Source organism: Temnothorax longispinosus, chromosome 2 (genome assembly GCF_030848805.1).
Source record: "Temnothorax longispinosus isolate EJ_2023e chromosome 2, Tlon_JGU_v1, whole genome shotgun sequence".
NCBI lineage: Eukaryota > Metazoa > Arthropoda > Insecta > Hymenoptera > Formicidae > Temnothorax > Temnothorax longispinosus.
The window spans coordinates 11,535,494-11,555,315 of NC_092359.1; the positions used below are offsets into that span (position 1 = coordinate 11,535,494).

Here is a 19,822-nt window from a genome sequence, read left to right on the forward strand (position 1 = left end):
AGATAGAGCCAAAAGAAAGATACAACGTGAGAATGCTGAGAGGGAAAATAAAAGGAAAATTCTCGAAAATAAAGGTTGTCAATGCGCGAGAGAATAATTATGCCGCTACCATACAGCGCAGAGAAAAGACATGTGCAAGTGAGGTTAGAAACTTCGCGCGATTTTGACACTCGGAAGATCATTCGCCTAACCTGTCGTACGTCATATTAAAACTACAATATCTTTTATAACTCATCGTCAACACCAAGTTTTCTTCTTATCATTAGAAAGATTATTATTTTAACTACAATTCCTTAGTTTTTTGTTTACCTGGCTCGCAAACTTACCAAGAAAATACATCACTTCCGATAAAAATTTTAGTGTTTACCATATGCCCTGTGTTAAAAATGCGAATTTCAATACTGATATTTTTAAAATTTTTATCGTCAACCTATGCTAAAGTTTTGGGCATCGGTTCGTTGTGGTTCACTTTACAACATAATTTAATTTCATAAAGATCTGTCGTTTTATGATCGAGGTAAGAGCCTCCTTAAAATGGAAAAATGACACCTACCCACTTTGGCAACATTTCTCAAGAGATGACGGGTTTGTAGCACGTTGCAAACTTTGTGACCAAAATTACTTAGAAATGCATGTATACAAAGTATATAGAGAGTCATTTGAATTGTCGCCGTAAAAAGGCAGTAGATGAAACACAAGAAAAAATTATAAGGAATCTGAGACGATCGCTATAATGCAATGTCGACAAGATGGCAGTCCGATTTTCTTTGTTTACGTGGTTTGCGTGACGAGAGGTAAGTATACTTACATCGAGAACTGTAAAGAGCCGGGGCTGTATTCTGTACATACGTATCGACAGTTGTTAGTTTATTCATTTATTGATAAGTGTCGTTACGCGGCTTTAATGATAGAAATATACTTGTGCAACGAGTGATAACGACGTTTACCAAACAACTGTCGGTACGTGTGTACGGGGTGTATTCCGAACCTTAGCTCGGCTTATTTTTGTTTCTGGATGTTGGCAGCCACTTAACTAAACCGAGAAGTGTTCCAAATCTACCATAACCTACAAACATCGACAGCTTGCAGCTAACAAGCAAAATCGTCTTTTGTCAAAAAAAGTGTAATTTAATTATTGTGATCTTTTTCTTCTCTATTTCACTTTTACAAACACTAAAATGATATAACATAGGTAATATTTGCTGGTTATAACGGATTTGGAACCCTTCTCGGTTTAGTTAAATGGCTGCTAACATCCAGAAACAAAAATACAGCCTAGCTAACTCAGTTCGGAGAGAATTATAAATACCTACAGAATAGAGTTATTACATTAATTGCATTAATTGTGAGCAGCACTGTCATTGAGTGGCGACATCGCGAGTGTTGCAACGTTGCAAGTCGCACTTGGCTATCCCCACTTCGCGCGTTTATATAGCTATATGCAGCGGCTCGAATTACACGTAGCTATATGTATAAACGCACGCGAGAAAAGAAAAATTTTTAAAGTCTTGAAACACTGATCGGGAGATTCGTGGAACATACTGGATTTTAAGGGATATTTTTATTGAATTATTGTGATAAATATAATCACATCAATATTAAGATAATTGTCAGTTCATGACTGAAATATGACGTTGCAATGACGTCACATTATGACGTCAATATAAAGTCATATAAAAAATCGGTTATTTTGACGACATATATGACCAAAAATGACCAGTTTGGGACGTCAAAATGACGTACGTGTGCTTGCTACCTGATGGGTACTCATCAGCTATCGCGACATTTCTGCACGTTCAAAAACTCTTATGCAACCTGCAAAGTGCAAGATTGCGGTTACCAAGTTAAAATGTATCGAATAGATGAATCTTACTTATTGTTAGATAAATGTCATAATATAAATGAATATTCAGAATGTGAAAAAATAACTGGAGATAATAGAGCAGATCGAACGATGCAATCTGTAGATGAAGGAAATTATGCCGGTCCAAGTTCTTATTATGATAACACACATCCCTAATCTCTTGAAAATCAAGAAGGTCAACAGGGGTAAACATCTTAAATATTAGTCTTTAATTTATCTTGAATTATTAATATATTTTATTGTGTATATCTAACAAAATGCTTAATATCTAACATTTAAAAACATGTAGAGGTCGAATTTTAGTCTAATATTTAATTTAACGAATGTATTTTATAAATGGTATAATTATTCGAGTTACATAATATTATTTGAACAAGTTTATATCAAGTTATGTTAATTGAAATATACTGTTGCTTATACTGTTACCAGGATTCAGCAATTAGAAACAAAGCTAACTAACTAAACTATTAGCAAGATCCAAACAATATATCAATATTTATATTTAGTAAACGTTTACATGTGTTTCTTAGACCTTCCCCAAACAATTTTACAGAACATTTCTCTTGGTGGTCGATATGTCATATTTAGTACTAACACGCTCCGTGATATCGAGCAGATATAATGGCGCTAAATTCGATGTGGAAGAATTTTGAAAAATTAAACAATACTGCAGTAAGATGCAAGCTGTGTGATAACATTATTCAGAAAAAATTTTCCACTGCGAAAGAACATTTGATTAGACTTCATTATACGGATATTGAAGAAAATGTCCTAAAATGGAAAAACGACACCTACGTACTTTGGAAACATTTCTCAAAAAAAGACTGGTATATCGCACGATGCGATCTTTGTCTCAAAACACTTAAGAATGCAGTTAGACACAATATAAAGAGTCATTTGAATCATATGTAGTAGCTGATATGCGAGAAGAAATTACTCATTCCTGGCTATCGCAACACTTTACATTCACAGACCGTCGTTCAATCTGTAAATATTGCAATTACAGATTTGTAATATTCGAAGAAATAAATGTCTTAAAATCCCACTTGGATGACTATCATGATATAAATGAATACTCAGGATGTAAAGAAAAAATTAGAGACAATAATGCAGGTTTGATAACAATATGTGGATGAAAGAAATTATGCCGGTCCAAGTTCTTGTCATGATAATACACATCCCCAATCTTTTGAAAATCAAGAAGGTCAACAAAGGTAAGTATTTGAGCTATATAGTTTTTTATTTATCCTGAATTATTAATATATTTTATTGTATATATCTAACATACAAAAAACTTAATATCTAACATTTAAAAATATAGAAATTCTATCATTTTAATCTATAATATTTAACGTATGTCTTTTATAACTGTTCGAGTTAAAATATTATTTGAATAAGCTTATATCAAGTTTTGTTAATTCAAGTATGCTGTTACTTATTTATTATCTATATATTCAATAATTGGTAAATATTCTCATACGCATATGTAACTGTGCAAGTATTACGGAATTTAAATGGTAACGGTAATTGTGTTTAAACATTTTATTTTAAGAAATGTGAATAATAAGAGTCACATTCAATGATCGTATAACGTACATGACTGCAATATGCTTTTGTATTTCTAATTACATTAGTAGTTATCTGTTTTTTTAATTACCCCGTGTATTCATGCAGGTCTAATTGCAGTGGACAACAAGGATTTAAATCCTACGATACACTTTTGGATTTTATTGATGATTTACCAGATGACATTTTTATGGAATACCAGCAATAACAATAGTCTTGACGAAGATATTGAAATATATTATTAAATAGACGCACTTGACGAGGGGAATTATGTTTCGCATTGTTACATAATGTACGAAATAATATTACGATTCATACATCAATCCTTTTATGAATATAATTTACTAATTGCTTTATTAATTTTTACTGTTGACCAATTAATATAATATTGCATGAATTTTTTTTATATTAGTATATTAATTTATTTATATATTTTATATAATATTTTATGTGATATATGTAGACATATTAGTGTTGCAACAAGTATATGTATAATTATCATGAGATCTGTAAAATAATCTTTAAATGTACTATAACTAATAATAATATAATTCTTACACACAAAATTGTTATTGAAACATGCTTTAGATATTGTATTTATATTTGTTCAACATTGATATATGAATCGTAAAATAAAAGATAGGTTGACATATTTTAATTGTAATAAGATAATAGATATTTAAGAAAACGGTCTATATATTTTTTTAACTTACATTTAATCAAAGAAATATCAATTTATTATAATACATGATTTATATCCTGATCTCTCGTATAAATCACTTTGATGATTACTTATACTGGACGGTAAAGAATTATCATTCTTAACCAACTAATATGTTATGAATTATTAAAAGACTTAACGTGGACTTGAAATGAATTATTAAAAGACTTATCTATTCTTTTATTTGCATATTACACTTTCATTTATATTTTACATTTTTTCAGAAATTTGCGTACCACAATCATTAGTCCAAAATTCTCTATTACATTTGATCTAAATATTAAATTGGCTTATACTAATCATAAAAAATCATAATTCTGCAGCCTAAAAACTACAAAAAAAAACATACAAACACTTGCCGGCTGGACAAAAATCGATGACTTTCACACATCCTCCTTCATAAAATTAATTGTTATTAATACATTAAAGTTCATTCTCTATAATATGTGTAATTAGTAAACTAATAAGAGTGCATTAATCATGGCAATTAATAAATTATGTAATTTGTAGGATATGTAAAGCGGATATACGAAGTGGAATAAAATTGTGTATTAGAGATCGTTATTAAAGTTGCTGCAAATATCATTAAACGTTTTGTTACTGATTTTCACACTCCAATATCATTATTTTCGCAGTTCTCACAATAATCATCTAGCTACTTCCATATACAATTATGGGCACATATTCCTGTAAAATGTGTTATTTAAAAATTATTATTATTTTTTTTGTATTATTATTATTATTTTTTGTACAATATTATTTGTTTTTAATAAGAAAAGCACTAAATGCATGCGTCAGTAAGAAAAACTGTTATACATGGAATAAGATAATATAGAACATGATTATATGAAAATAGACCATATAAATCCTATTTTCTTATTTTATATTAATTTAACAAAACAAGTTAAACATAATTGTTATTATGTAGGGGAGACCGGGACTAAAACGTCAACGGGGTTGAACCGTCAAATCAAATATCTCGGAACCTGTATATTGTGCGAACTCGCTATTAACATTGTAAACGTTGCTTATGGTACCCATGTAACGAACGGAGTTTCGGCAGGTTACCTGTCGTGTTATGATTTTTACGAGGGCAAACGTGTTTTCGGAAGGTGAAAGTTACATTTTCTGCGCGTGGAAATTTTGTAATATCTGCAATAATATTTGCTCTCCAAATCTCGAAGCACGTGATTATAAAGAGTAATGCATGCTGAACACGAATCTAGTGTAGCTTTTTCATTATCGTTGATGTCTAATATTGCGTGGGCGATCAAACCTGAAACTTGTGTTTGGGCCTAATCCGTCAGTAAGCAGTCCGGCTGCATTTCCAAGGCATTTTCGGGCATTTCCAGGCTCACTGCATATGGAATATGGATGAGACGGGAATTACAACCGTTCAGACACCGAATAGAGTCATCGGACGTCGAGGAGTGAAACAAGTCGGGCGAGTGACTTCTGCGGAAAAAGGAACCCTCGTAAATATTTTTTAATAATGTTTTGCATAAAAATTTTAAATAAATTTTTATATTTTTTTCTTAAAAAACAATTATTAAAATGTATCCTATTATTTTTCAGGATTACCCCGGCATTTTTGAGATTTCAATTTTTCCACCGTTGTCGTTTTTGCTCTATACCGGTTAAACAAAGCGACGTAGACAAAAATTTCCTATATAAATTTTGTAGCTAAAGGTTCACTCTTTACAGTGGGGTATACCACATTTAACTAAAATTATTTATTTTGTTGTTAAAAATCGGCACCGAAAAAAAACTGACGGTTTAGCCCCGGTCTCCCCTACTACTTAGCAGTAAATGTTAACATAAGTTTGTATACATTAGAATTGTCTTTTGACTTTTCGTCTATACAATCATTATGGAATCGATTATAACAATTATTATAGTAAAAATTATCTATATTTTTAATTTTTGTTGAAAATGTTAAATTAATAACACATAAGCGGTTAACATTGGTGTCCGCATAATGAATCTAACGCGCGATAATACTAAATTGTAAAGTTTAATCTTTCACAATTCTAAAGGTAAAATGTTATTATTAATATTAAAATGTAATATTAAAATTTATTCTACATAAAATTTGGAGAAAAAAATACTAATAGGCAGTTATTTTAATTTTATTTTTATTGAAGATGTAAAATTTTGCACTTATTAAAAGTTGTTTAGGCAGTTTAGATATATATTTAACAATAAACATTATTATCAAATTATTAACTAATGTACAACAATGAAAAACGCGAATTTCTGGCTATCGATTTGTAAACCTCAATGATTTTCGAGAAACACTAACAATTGGACGAAAGTATCAGCTATATATATATATATATATATATATATATATATAGATATGTCTTTCTTAAGAATGGATAAATAATGGACTTTCAGACGTTTCATTGATTAATACAAATAATTTGTAACATAATTAATAACTTTGTTACAGTACGATGAATTCAGAGTTGACGGAACTAGTAGTGTAGCTTATAATGTCTCAAACATTTAAAAGCTGAAATATTGTTAAAGAAACATGATAGTCAAGAGACACAGTAGTGTGTCTCACTCCAAGTACATGCGCAGCAAAATTGACATTACCGGGAAGGTCTGATGCAAATGTTTGATTTAATATGTGTAATGAACTTGCACATTAAGCAGATACTGATGTAGAATAGATAAGTATATAATCTGAACTCGAGTGTATCTTGCTACAATGTATAATTTGATAAGTAATTATAGATTTGATGGATAGTCTAGAAACTTTAGATGGACATTAGTTATAAAATTATTCTACAAGAAAAACATGAATACCTAAAAAATGCTTCTATTTAAATCATGAATATAAATGAAAAAGATATATCTAATATAATAGTGAAAAAAACTAATTAGCTATAAATTAAATTAGAAAAAAAACATCTAATTTTTTTAAAGATTCTATGTAAATTAACAATGTAAATTATATACGAAAGATTTTTAAGTTTTTATGATAACTTTTACAGATGACTTTAGACAGATAAATCACAAGGTAAAGTTCTCTTTGACGATAAAAGAAATATTTTATGCAGGAAAACGTGCATATATATATATATATATAAAAATATATAGTTTTATTATTTTAATGGGAACTTCCCCTGAAGCGGAAGAACTTAGATATTTGATGCTGAAATATTTTTACATAATTCATAAGAACTTGTACCACATAATGATAACATAATGTTGACATTGTGGACTATATAATGCAGTTGTGCAGAACTGTTATTTTGAGTTTATTAATTAGTGCGATAATCTAACTAACGTTACACTTAGAGAAAACATGGAAAACTTATTCCGTATTCTTATCGTACCCATGTCAGTTAGTGGATGTCACTAACAATACGTAACACACGCAATTTACTATTTTCATCGCGAGATTCGTGTCGGTTGATATAGTACTGAAGTGTCGACTTTATGCTTTTTATTACACTTTTATGACTTTTACAAACTTAATATTTAATTTTGCATATATGATGCTTGCGAGAAAGGCACTTGCGCGGAAGCATCACTGCGTATGATCAGTGTCACTTCACAGTGTAAAAAGCGTAATCTAGACTCGAGTGCACGTAGACTGTAGATTTACCAAACTTGCAATTGGTCGTAATATAACGTTCAAAAGATCCCAATCAATTTGGATTCAGAGCAACTGGAAAGATAAGTATCGATAAAATAAAAAAACGGACATTTCTCAAATTATGAATTATAAATGATGCACGCTTAAAACGTTTTGACAAGACTTATGCCCGATTGTTCCAACCTGTTGGTAAACTAACTAATAATAGTTAAATCATATATATGTCTTTGTTTATCCTTTACATTAGACAAAGATAGACATATGATTTAACTATTAGTTATCTTACCAACAGGTTGGAATACACACACAACCGGCCCTTAAAGTGTATAAATTTAAAAAATCTTTAAGAATGTCTTGTCAGAAAAGAAAACATTGTATCGAAAAAACCGAATTAAAATGTAGAAGATATTTATGAATCATTATGAACCAATGTATGTGAATACGCATAAATCGACGAAATATAATGAAGAAGAAAAATAGATATTAACTTAAGTTTTTTATGGAAGAATATAATTGTTGCACGAATGACTTCGGTTCGGTTAAGAATTTAATCTTCATGGCCGAAACTCGTCTCGCAGCCGTCGCCATGTTTAGAAGTGTGTCCTTGGGCGTGCGGTGTGACGATGCATTGTAAAATATTAAATATAACTCATGCGCCATATATTACGTGCATGAGGTACCCAATTGCGAGTCGACCCACGAGGGACACGGGCGTGACGTTCATTCCCGTGGATGGCGCACCTACCTCGCGGTAATTTGTGATTACATTATATGCTGTAACGTGCAATGAGTGATAAACGGGGTGCACCTATTTTACCACCCCTTCATCGGGGTGCGGCTAATAATGGCGGAAATAACGGAAGTTCAGCTCAACAGACTGTCAGTCTGCAGCAGGTTCTTTGCTACCGCTCAAGGCCTCAACGTGCTTGCTTATACTACCAGTGGGCAACAGTTCGTTAATTGTTCGGTAACAGTTCAATTTAATCTTCATGGATGCCTGCAAAATCGACAATTTTAATAAAAAGAACGTCATTACGGAAGAAATTAATAAACGGAAAATGATCAAAATAAAATCAGAGACACATCAGGATTCCTTTTGGATGCTTAGAATGCCGATAATATTTTTCAAGATCATTGGTCTCGCCACATTTGCCCATCATATCGTCAGGCGGAGAAAGAGACCATCGTGCGCATTTTATTACTCCAAATTTGGGATCGTTTACAATGTCGTATTAAGTTGCTTAATAATCGCTTCGAACTATTTGTCGATACCGTTCATCCTTACTGTACAATATGAGAATAAGTCAAACTTTACTGTAAGCCTCACGGTTCTGCAAGCTATACTTGGCTCCCTGGTGATCTGCGCGATTTTACTGTCTTACTGCATCGATCAGAAATCCTTGGTGCAGATTGTCAATCAATTAATGGACGTCAAGCACGAAATGGATCGTCTGTATCTTTTGTATCGTCCGTTGCGTCGACAGCGTATCTTCTATGCCGTGACCATCGTCTGCGTCTTGAAGGTTTGCTTACTGATTCTTCTTCTGACCACTGAGACCCTAGCCTTTCACGTTGGCCCGATCGGCTGGCTGACGGACATTCTACCGACTCTTCACGTGGGTTGGCTGTTGATACAGTACTTCCTGTTGGTTACGATCATTCAAGCGGATTTCGCCGATGTGAATCAAGCGATAGAGAGCCTCACCGGAGTCGGCACACCTGATCCTCAACCGCAGTCTTTCTATCAAACGCGTTGTGTTGTATTCAGCAATTCCACAGTTCATCAACTGCTGCAGTTACGAGATATGCACTGTCATCTTTGCGAGATCTCCGAGGACGTGTCGGATTTCTATTCACTGCCAGTATTGTTCGGCGTTACTTTTCTCTTTGTGACACTCATATCTAATGGCTATTATCTTCTCGCGCCAGCTCTAACCGGTGATATCTTAGAGTTTATGATTCTTAGTAACACTATCATCTGGTTAATATTTCTTATTTATCCCATTTCTCTCCTCACCAACAGAATCACCAAGACTTTAAACGAGGTAGGATAATCGGTATAATAATAAGCTAGATTTTGATCGTATTTTAATCGAATTGTTTTAATTGAGAAACATTTTTTTATTAGCAAATAAAATCCCATGTATATTAAAATGTTTTACAAAATTGTGCAGCATTGTTCTAATTATAAATTTATTTTAGATAGGGAAAATGGGCAAAATAATACATAGCCTTTTAAAATGCACGATCAGTAAAGAGTCAAAGTCAGAGGTAAGACACAAAGTCACATGAAACTTTTTTATGGACAGTACTCAACGTAACGACATTTATCATAGATCTGTTGCAGCTCAAGCAATTTTCACTTCAATTGCTACATCACAAAGTACAGTTCACAGCTAAGGGATACTTTGCGCTCGATAACAGTTTTCTTCATTCGGTGAGAATATTTAGAATGTCATACGGATCTGATATATAAGTTAAGTTTTCTTAATTCATTTAATTTTGATTATTAGCTGATTGGCACGGTGGCGACGTATTTGGTGATACTTATGCAATTTCAAATGGGCAGCTCATCAGAACCGCACTGTAATTGTACAAAGAAAGATTTATTAAAAGTAAAATAATAAATTGAATATCAAAAATAACAGACGTAATGTATAGCGCAATGTTCCTTAAATTGATATTTAAAAATCAATGAAATGGTATCGTCATGCAATTGCAGCTCTGTAACTTCCTATATTATAACTTTCTGATGTATTCAAACAACTCTGATTTGCAGAATTAAAGAACAAAAATTTTAATATATATTTATATATGTATATATATATGTATTGTATGTAAATTAAATGTGTTAATTAATTTGTTTAATATACATTATATTAATTAAAAAACAGCGTTTGATATTACGGAACATAGTGGTGAAATGGAATTCTAGTAAAGATTTTTAATGTAAATTCTTTTTCTTTAAGGCTATTCGTTGTTCATTATTGTTCTCACGAAAGCATTTTGAAGATCAATTTTCTTTTATAGCACAAATTATGTTTTCTGTTACACCGGTTCTTAAATATTTCGGGCATGTCGTTAAGCACGAAATCATCAAGAGCTATTAATTCGCACAAGACGATGTTCTCGATGCAGCCCAGCTGTAACATAGATCCCACGTTTTGCGATGTATGTTGTAATAATGGCAAAGACAATAGTAAATCTTTCAGTTTTAATTCCACATTATTTATTTAAAGTAACACAGTATGATTTAAGATATAATGACAGGCATCAGCTACTTTCCTTGTCAGCTCGGAAACTAGTTTCCGAAACGCGGTCTTTTCTACCTAATCACAACCAATTAATACTACGTCGGCGATTATAGCCCATCCGCCATCGTGAATTCGCTGCGATACACGTGAAACCGTGATCTTCGAATGAGAGAATACGTTTCTCTCTTAAGGTGGTTTGGCTAGTACCGTATATGAGTCAATATAAGGCGTACATTTTTTTTTTAAGGAAAACCATTTTTATGGATATATTCTAGACACTTGTGTAATTACTGGTTTTATAATGTAACTTTTCATTCGATTAGGTATCAATTTAGCTACTAATAAATGTAAACAGTTTAAAATTTGACTTTAGTTGACATTCGTACAAAAGAAATGTCACGACATTACATCTCTTCGCTGTAGGCAGCTATTATGCCAGTGTCATGTGTTTGAGTGAAATTATGTATTGTGTTTACGTTGAAAAATAATGGAAGGTAACAAACAATTTCGATAATAGGAGATTTGCTTCCAAAAGAATAAGGTACAATTTATATATTATATATAATTCATTTCCCACATAAAACCTATGTTAAAAATGCCAACTTTGAGATTTAATATCTCAAAAACTAGACGTCAGATTTTCTCAAAATTGCAAATTTAAGTGTATTTAGGTTTTCTTTATAACATATTTTTAATTCAGACTTTTTTCTTTGACATATGCTCTGATGGCCGAACCACCTTAATTAACGCGTCGAAGATCACCGTTGAAACGCATTAGCACATATCATACACTTTTTTATTCTCATACTATACATTATATCCATAAATTTTACTATTTGCACGTTTATTTTTGCACCTAAGATTGGGGCATGCTTTCTACACTCCTTTGTATTTGTCTATTACGACTCGATACTCTGGCTTACACCATATCGAGTTGATATTGCAACCTCCGCTTAAGAAACATATTTTATGCATGATTTTAAGTGATTTATATACGCGAGGGCACATTTTCTTGACGTAAAAATTTACTTAAAAGTATATACGACTTAAAAGTATATGTAGGTATATATATATATATATATATATATATATATATATATATATATATATATACTTTCCAATGTGATATAAATGTTTCATATTGTTTTAACTGTAGGTCTTCTCTTGAGCCTTTCTATGAATTAAATACACATATTGCAAGACGTAATCTCTTCGTTTTTTTTTCTCCATTATTTAAAACATGTTTTCTCAAGCTACCTGTTAGCAAAATGGCCGTATAAAAAAATATATCGTGAATATCGTCTAATTATTCAGTTTTCTAGGAATTTTATACGAATATTTATGCCATTAATGACTGCATTTTGATAAGAAGCTGATTTAAGGAGTTAAATTTTTACTGAAATCTATCATTATCGATAGATCTATCGCAGATCGTTGGAGAAAAGATTTGCTCATTTTCCTATTTAGTAAATTCTGGACTGATTCGTGCCAGTTACTTGTTAATGCAAATATTCGATCGGAAAGCTTCAAAGTTAGTTATCTCTATTATGTTATGTAAGTTTTAATATAAAAAATGGATTATAATTTAGTAAGTTATTTTTTGCTAGAAGCAAAGTTGGAAATTCCTTTTCAAGAATAGCATAGAATTTTTACTAAATTAATTTAAATAATCCTAATTAACAAACAACTATTTATAATTTATATTATCCGATAGAATATCTTCATTGTTATTTAGTAAACTCGCAAAGAGTTACATGATTATTTATTAAATATCGCAGGCTGTATACAGACTGATGGTTATATCTTCTTTCTTTAATTACGAACAACAACGATATCCTTCAAGGGACTGTTTTTTTATCACTCAACACATCGCATGTATATCTTTATAATACGTAAACTTTTTGTCAAAAATCTAGCAGTAAAGAAATTAATTTTACTATAATTAGAATATTTCAATATTGTCGCAATTGGGAATGCCCAAATATTTAAAAGTTATGATAATAGAGTTTGGAAAAATGCTCAAGATCTTGGCCAGATCGGAATTTTAAGGAGTTACAGAAATATGCACGTATTTCTTAAGCATCTTTGAGAATAAATGTTATCTAAACTAGAGTCAGAAAACTAGAATAAAAAACCTTTTTTTAAGTTAGTTTCTCGATTATGTCTAGCGAGTGAGAGGTGATGTTATGAATGAACCTCAAAGAGGGTTGTTCCATAGTTCTGTAGCAAAATAAACTTTTATCTAAATTAGAGTATTAGTAAGAATTTTTTTTTTAAGTTGGTTTTGATTATTTTCAGGTAGCGAGAGGCAATGAATGTTTCAAAGAAGATTGTTCCACAGATCTGTGTTAAAAGGCCGCTTTCGCAAAATTTTCAAGATAATAGTATTTTTCGAAATCAGAAAAGTTAATGTTATTCTATCATTTGAGGATAAAAAAAATTTATCTATACATATAACATTTCCTCCTCTTTTCTGTTCTTAGGACACAAAATAACTCCTACAGTTTTTGTCCCTCAAGATATCGTATTAATATTATTAGAGAGAATAAATAAAAAATACCTATAAAGTGCAATTTTCTTAATAAATAATATTAGTCAAATATGCTACCTGCTTGATACGCAACCGCTATTTAGCAACGCTTGTTGGCAATAACGTATAAGATATCCCTCGAAGGAAATATTGATATACGCATTACATATTGCGGGGTTTCTTTGGCATACATAGTATGATTATAAAGTTACCCAAACTATTTAATTGCTACATGCAGAGTCATACATTATTGCACGATAACACAATTCTTGTATTGAGTATGACTTTGCTTATTTCTCTATGATTCGTATAAATCAGAATTTGACATATACGATGAACTTAAAATTACAGCTGACAATGCTCAAATATTCGAATAATTACAATTGCGCACACATTCGGATATTTGGCTCACAGTATTTAAACATCTGCGCGATATTATATTATTATTCTATTATATTATTACATATCTATAAGAGTGTAAATTATCGGTATTAATTATTCAAATATTTGAATGCGTTGAAGCTTGAGTAACTCGCCAAAGTAATTTTCTGTGAAAACTCGAATTTTATTACTTTGCAGTTCGCACTCGTATTTTATAAATGCCATGTATATATTCGTTCGGTGTCACATCACGATTTGGAAAAATGTGCGTTTTTCACAAATTTCTAGCATAAACATGTTCTTATTGACTCTAGCATAAACTTGTCTTATTGACATAAGTCAATAGATGTCGTCAATCTAAACATTCTAAAGAAGATGCATAGCAGTAGGGGAGAGTTGGATATTACCGCGCGGTTGACAATTCCGCGCCATTGTTTAACTCAATAACTATTTATATTACGCGCCTACAATGATGTTAATATCATAGAGTAACACGAAATAAGTACCCCATCCGCATGCGCCGTCAATGCGTTTCGGCCGTCCATGTAAACACAGTGCGCTCTGGAAGCTTCTCTGCTTATTCGTTGCAATTTTGCTGGTAGTTTCGATAAGAGGTGAGTAACATAATATTTACATTAGAGAAATAAACTTGATGGATTTGATAGGTTAAAACACTATAAAATTAGGTTCCATAAAATGATTTTAGAAACACGCGTTTCTTTTCTATATATTTTAAGGTTGTAAAGTGAAATAATTAAGTTTGATAATTTCGCGCCCAAAGTTGAAATTTTGAGACTGATTGAATTTTGGAGACTGATAAAATTTTAAAGTTGTTTTTGCAATTCATAGACAATAGGTATAACGATAACTGTGTGTTAAGAGTTACCAAGACTTTTTAGTTTACAATGTAAGGTGCTTACAGAAAAGATCGTTGCTTAAGTTTTGATTTGAATTTATAATGATCGTTATTTGTTAACACATTCACTTATTTTTATATTTAGGTACATACCTACTAGACGATATTAATGCTTAAATATAAAAAAAACATTTTGTTATTGTGTTCTACTTCATGTCACTGGCTGAAGCCAGAGTAATTTTTATAGGCACGATATTATCAGATCAGTTCGGTAATACCGCGTTTTCTCATTTTTTGAAAAATTGTTAATATTTTAGTTTGTGTTTAACTTTCAACATTATTGCTATGATATATATGGATAAATAAATTGCCTATCTAAAACTGCACATTTTGTTTCTTTGAAGCATTTCTGAGCTTAGATATACCCTTCAGTTCTTAGCGGCTCGATAATATCCAACTCTCCCCTATAGGAGATCTTTTTAAATTTCACCTAATATTTTACTTGCCGTCGTTACACTCACTTAAACGTAAAAACATGTATCTACTACCTTTATTATTTTGAAACATTTTTTCGAATTATTTGGAATTTCTTTCTTCCGTTTCTCTTTTCGTTTCTCGCTGTTCCTTGCAATTCACATACAATATTAACGAAGTAGAATTTATTATTGAATGAATAACTACTAAAATAGACTGTTTTGTAACAACATTATCTTATCGGAGATGAAAGATGAGGTTTCATGAAATCACAATTGGATACTATTGGCGAATCTTGTTGAATTGTTTCTATGTACAAATACATTGAGACTATGTATGGTAGATCTCATTTAGTTGAGTATAAATTGCAGAGTACTCGCGAAGAGTGACGCACATTGTTTGTCAAATATAGTACAAATATAATACAATTAAAAATAATAGATAAATGATAGAAGTGGACATTATTCTTTGCAGAAGAATATAGGTTTTCAGAAAATTAAATAGCATGATCTGTGACTTTTATGTTGTTTAAATGATATTTCGTAAAATAAAAATAGAAATTGCATGAAAACTGTAAAGATGAAAGTTTTGAAACTATCGATTAAAAAAACTTGTGTACTTCATTAATATATGTTTACATCTGTTGTCTTCTTATTAAACGGAAGTTTCTGCTGAGGTAGTACCATTTGCTTTTAAAGGACTGATGCTTTCCTTGGATCGTATTAAATCTACCTGAAATATCGAATCGAAGTATTTATTAATTTCTTTTCAAGTTAGTCTTTAAAATTTGTTTTAATATGCTTTCTTTAAAAAAAAGCAAGATCAAAAATTGAATTGCGTTTATTGATTAGAATTTCATAAATTATCTAAAGATTTAGAAATCTTACATAATTATAATTCATATAAATTCAAATAAACGTCATATAATTATAAAGAAATATAGATGCTTTAACATTATTTTTTATAACATTCTATTTTATTTAACTTTTTCTATTTTATTATAAATAATAATTTTATGAGAACAATATATTTAATAAACATGAAGTAGTAGGGGAGACCGGGGCAAACTCGACATCAGGACGAACTTGACACTAGGCTTCTTGCCAATTTAAATCTATATCGTAGAAACTTGCCTTTCGTAACTGTAAATGCGTCTTTATGTGCCAATATTGTCAACGGAATTTGGTGGCATTCAGAGTTATGGTGTAATTTTTAATGCGACATAAGCGTTTTTGATGGTGAAAAGTAATTTTTCTGATCTCTCGAAAATTGCTACTCTTTCATCGAGCTTTACTTTTGCGAATCTACAGGCAAGTGATTTTGATGAGAAATTTGTTTCTTTATACGAATTCGATACTCGTTTTTGCATATTTAAAAAATTTTTATGGTTTTGGAGTGACAAAAGTGGAAAATGACGTCCGGGGCAAAGTCGACATCACATCGTTTTGTCAGCTCTTAATAACAAACAATGATTGTCATGCAGCTGTATGGCTCATGACAAATGTGTGCGCTCGTCCGATCGCAATTTTTCTTTATTAATTGTTTTTTAGACATGAGGTTAGATATGATAATTGTAAAAATTCAACATTTTTTACTTCATTATTTCCAATGATTGTTTTACTTAATTCCGAATTTTTGTACTTTCTAGATACACGATAAACAATATATTTTTATTTTCAGACAAAAAATAAGTTTTAGATGAAATTGTGTCGATCAGACGAAGTGTCGAGTTTGCCCCGACATTTTTTAATTCAAAAATTTGTCTTTGCGTCACTTTTCTTTTCCTGGGGGCAAAACTAAGCGACGTACAGCAAAACTTCCTGAAGCAATTTTGAACCTGAAGGAACACTCTTTAAATGTGTACCATTGAATTCGCTTAAAAATTTTAATTAAATGTTGAAAATTGTTTTTAAAAAAATTGTGTCGAGTTTGCCCCGGTCTCCTCTGTTGTAGATATTTTATATTCAATATATGTATTGTATATATATTACACATTTAAGTAAATATCTGTAGGGGAACGGGGGATAGCCCCCCGGACATTATTGAAATTCAAGTATATACCACGTATTTATGGCCATTGTTTAAACATTCTAATATGCCCTTTTGCGTATCTCGACATATACAGAATGTTTAAACAATGGCCATAGATACGCGGTATTGAATTTCAATAATGTCCGGGGTTACCCCCCGCTTCCCTATAAAGAACATATACGTACACTATATGATAAAGATATATATGCTATACTTTTCAAAAATCACACAGGCACACCAAAAAAAAAGTTGGTTGTTCGCTAGACTATACCACCATACCTATATGTTTTCGGGATCGCTGAATCCAAATCCGTTGTCCGTTTTACCCCATCACGTCAGGTTTTGTCCCTAACCTAAAAAAATATCTCAGAATCGCTAAAACGGTTCTTTTCATGTTGAGAAATAAAGCATGACCACCATATTTATATGTTTTTGGGATCGCTGAATCCAAATCCATGGTCCGTTTTACTCCATCATGTCAGGTCGTTCCTAACCTCAAAAAATATCTCAGAATCGCTAAAACGGCTCTTTTCATGTTGAGAAATAAAATAACTACCATATTTGGGATCGCTAAATCCGAATCCGCGGTTGTCTACTAAACGCCATCACGTCACCATTTGCCCCTAACCTAAAAAAAATACCTCAAAATTCTTTTACGTTTGACTCCCTTTTGTAACTTTAGTCTCTTTGAGTAATGGATTCATTCCAAATATAACAGGTGTGTTATATTGTATTTATATTGTTGAGTAGGAAATTACAACTAACCTGTTACATGTTGCATTGTGTTTGCTGGGAATTTAGTAAAGAAGCTTGAAACTTGAAAATGGGATAATTCATTAGTTTTCGTTTATTTGGAATAAACCCATTACTCAGAGAGACTAAAGTTACAAAAGGGAGTCAAACGTAAAAGAATTTTGAGGTATTTTTTTAGGTTAGGGGAAAATGGTGACGTGATGGCGTTTAGTATAGACAACGGATTCGGATTTAGCGATCCCAAAAACATATAAATATGGTAGCTTTATTTCTCAACATGAAAAGAACCGTTTTAGCGATTCTGAGATATTTTTTGAGGTTAGGGACAAAACCTGACGTGATGGGGTAAAACGGACAACAGATTTGGATTTAGCGATTCCGAAAACATAAATATGGTGGTCATGCTTTATTTCTTAACATGAAAAAAACCGTTTTAGCGATTCTGAGATATTTTTTGAGGTTAGGGACGAAACCTGACGTGATGGGGTAAAACGGACAACGGATTTGGATTCAGCGATCCCGAAAACATATAGGTATGGTGGTGTAGTCTAGCGACCAACCAATTTTTTTTATGTGCCTGTGTCATCTTTCATGGTGACTTAAGATGACATCATTTTTTTTTATTTATGCGTAGAATTACATCCTATTATTGACTAATCTTAATAACAATTTTTTTAAATAATTTAATATATTTTTAATATATGCTATGCATCTTATCAATACAACGAAAAAAGGTAAATTTTTAATGCTCATGCAACGGTAAAAAGTAACTAATATTAAAAGCAAAAAAGAAACATGCAATTAGATATTTCCATCTCATTTTACAAAGCTCATTATTTTACGAAATAAAAAAACATTGTATCAGTCCTGTTTTTTCGTAAATTTGTATATTATACTTCACATTTTTCCAATTATTTAAGATGCATAGTTATTACTTTTATCACTGTGAAAAATCACATACAATATATTTTGGTAAATATGCATAAAAGGTCGAACCTCACCGATGACCTTGACCTTGACATATGTTGTCAAGGTCACCCTCCTGAGTGACCTTTAGAAGATTTTAGCCGGCGGTCATTGTTCATTAAAAAGTTATAAACAAAAAAAGGTTGAAAAATATAGCAGCTATTTTGAGTATTTGGAAAACAAATGATTAATATATACGTCGAAATAGTTCACACATACACTTTTCACGCGAGACGAGTTGTCACATGGGTTCGTGACGCGCTTTACAAGCTCGTTTATTGTATATCGATATAAATATTCACACAGATGATTCAAGCAGTTAGGTATCACGCTGGGAGTTTGTTTAGTTTTATTATGCGGGGGAAGCCTGCGGCGAAGCCCCTCCCTCGCCTATTTGTGTACTGTTTATACACATGTACTATACACATGTATTATACACATGTGTATAAACAGTACACAAATAAGCGGGGGAGGGCCTCCTCACTGATTTTAGGACACGTCTTCGGCGTATAGATTAGTGACGTCGCGTCTACATAGATTAGTTGACGCGCTTTAAACACTTAAAATACTTTTAAAGCGCGTCACTTACCTACATAGGTTAGTTGACGCGCTTTAAAAGTACATATTCTCTATTCTCTACTTTAAATAACTTTCCTTTCAATATATCAACAATTCACTGCTTTAAATAATTTTCCTTCGCTCATACATATACTATTTCCACATAAATATCAATTATTATTTATGTCTATTAGTACTTAAAATAACTATTATATTTTTTAACCTTTTTTTGTTTATAACTTTTTAATAAACAATGAC

At 31.5% G+C, this 19,822-nt stretch overlaps 2 protein-coding genes and 1 long non-coding RNA gene across 20 annotated transcripts in view; 2 read left to right on the plus strand and 1 right to left on the minus strand.

Annotated features, from left to right (window-relative positions):
* Positions 1 to 357: 357 nt before the first annotated feature.
* On the plus strand, positions 358 to 4,250 carry LOC139808772 (uncharacterized). Its single transcript, XR_011730947.1, has 3 exons — positions 358 to 2,049; positions 2,418 to 3,078; positions 3,539 to 4,250. It is a non-coding gene; the product is annotated as an uncharacterized lncRNA (long non-coding RNA).
* Positions 4,251 to 4,391: 141 nt separating this feature from the next.
* Positions 4,392 to 19,822, minus strand: part of Ndae1 (Na[+]-driven anion exchanger 1) — a 73,262-nt gene continuing 57,831 nt past the window's right edge. For 13 of the 17 annotated variants that reach the window (XM_071771151.1, XM_071771148.1, XM_071771167.1 and 10 more), the window contains one exon: positions 10,968 to 15,988. In XM_071771151.1, the coding sequence (XP_071627252.1) occupies positions 15,911 to 15,988 (78 nt within the window). In that variant the 3' untranslated portion in view covers positions 10,968 to 15,910. Of the gene's footprint in view, positions 5,607 to 10,967; positions 15,989 to 17,607; positions 17,641 to 19,822 lie in introns of those variants that run through there. The other 4 variants (XM_071771154.1, XM_071771152.1, XR_011730939.1 and 1 more) reach the window with 3 other exon arrangements.
* LOC139808770 (uncharacterized) lies at positions 8,589 to 10,629 on the plus strand. Of its 2 annotated transcripts, none has more exons than XM_071771169.1 (4): positions 8,589 to 9,806; positions 9,964 to 10,032; positions 10,098 to 10,198; positions 10,275 to 10,629. In XM_071771169.1, the coding sequence occupies exons 1-4, from the start codon at positions 8,751 to 8,753 to the stop codon at positions 10,276 to 10,278; spliced, it is 1,230 nt and encodes a 409-aa protein (XP_071627270.1). In that variant the 5' UTR covers positions 8,589 to 8,750; the 3' UTR covers positions 10,279 to 10,629. The 2 variants fall into 2 exon arrangements, with proteins under 2 accessions (XP_071627270.1, XP_071627269.1); XM_071771168.1 differs by having other exon boundaries at positions 10,109 to 10,198.

Coding starts and splice junctions, on each gene's coding strand:
- LOC139808770 (XM_071771168.1), top strand. CDS start 8,751: ATGGATGCCTGCAAAATCGACAATTTTAATAAAAAGAACGTCATTACG. Junction 9,807..9,963: donor TCACCAAGACTTTAAACGAG/GTAGGATAATCG, acceptor AATTTATTTTAG/ATAGGGAAAATGGGCAAAAT. Junction 10,033..10,108: donor GTAAAGAGTCAAAGTCAGAG/GTAAGACACAAA, acceptor GATCTGTTGCAG/CTCAAGCAATTTTCACTTCA.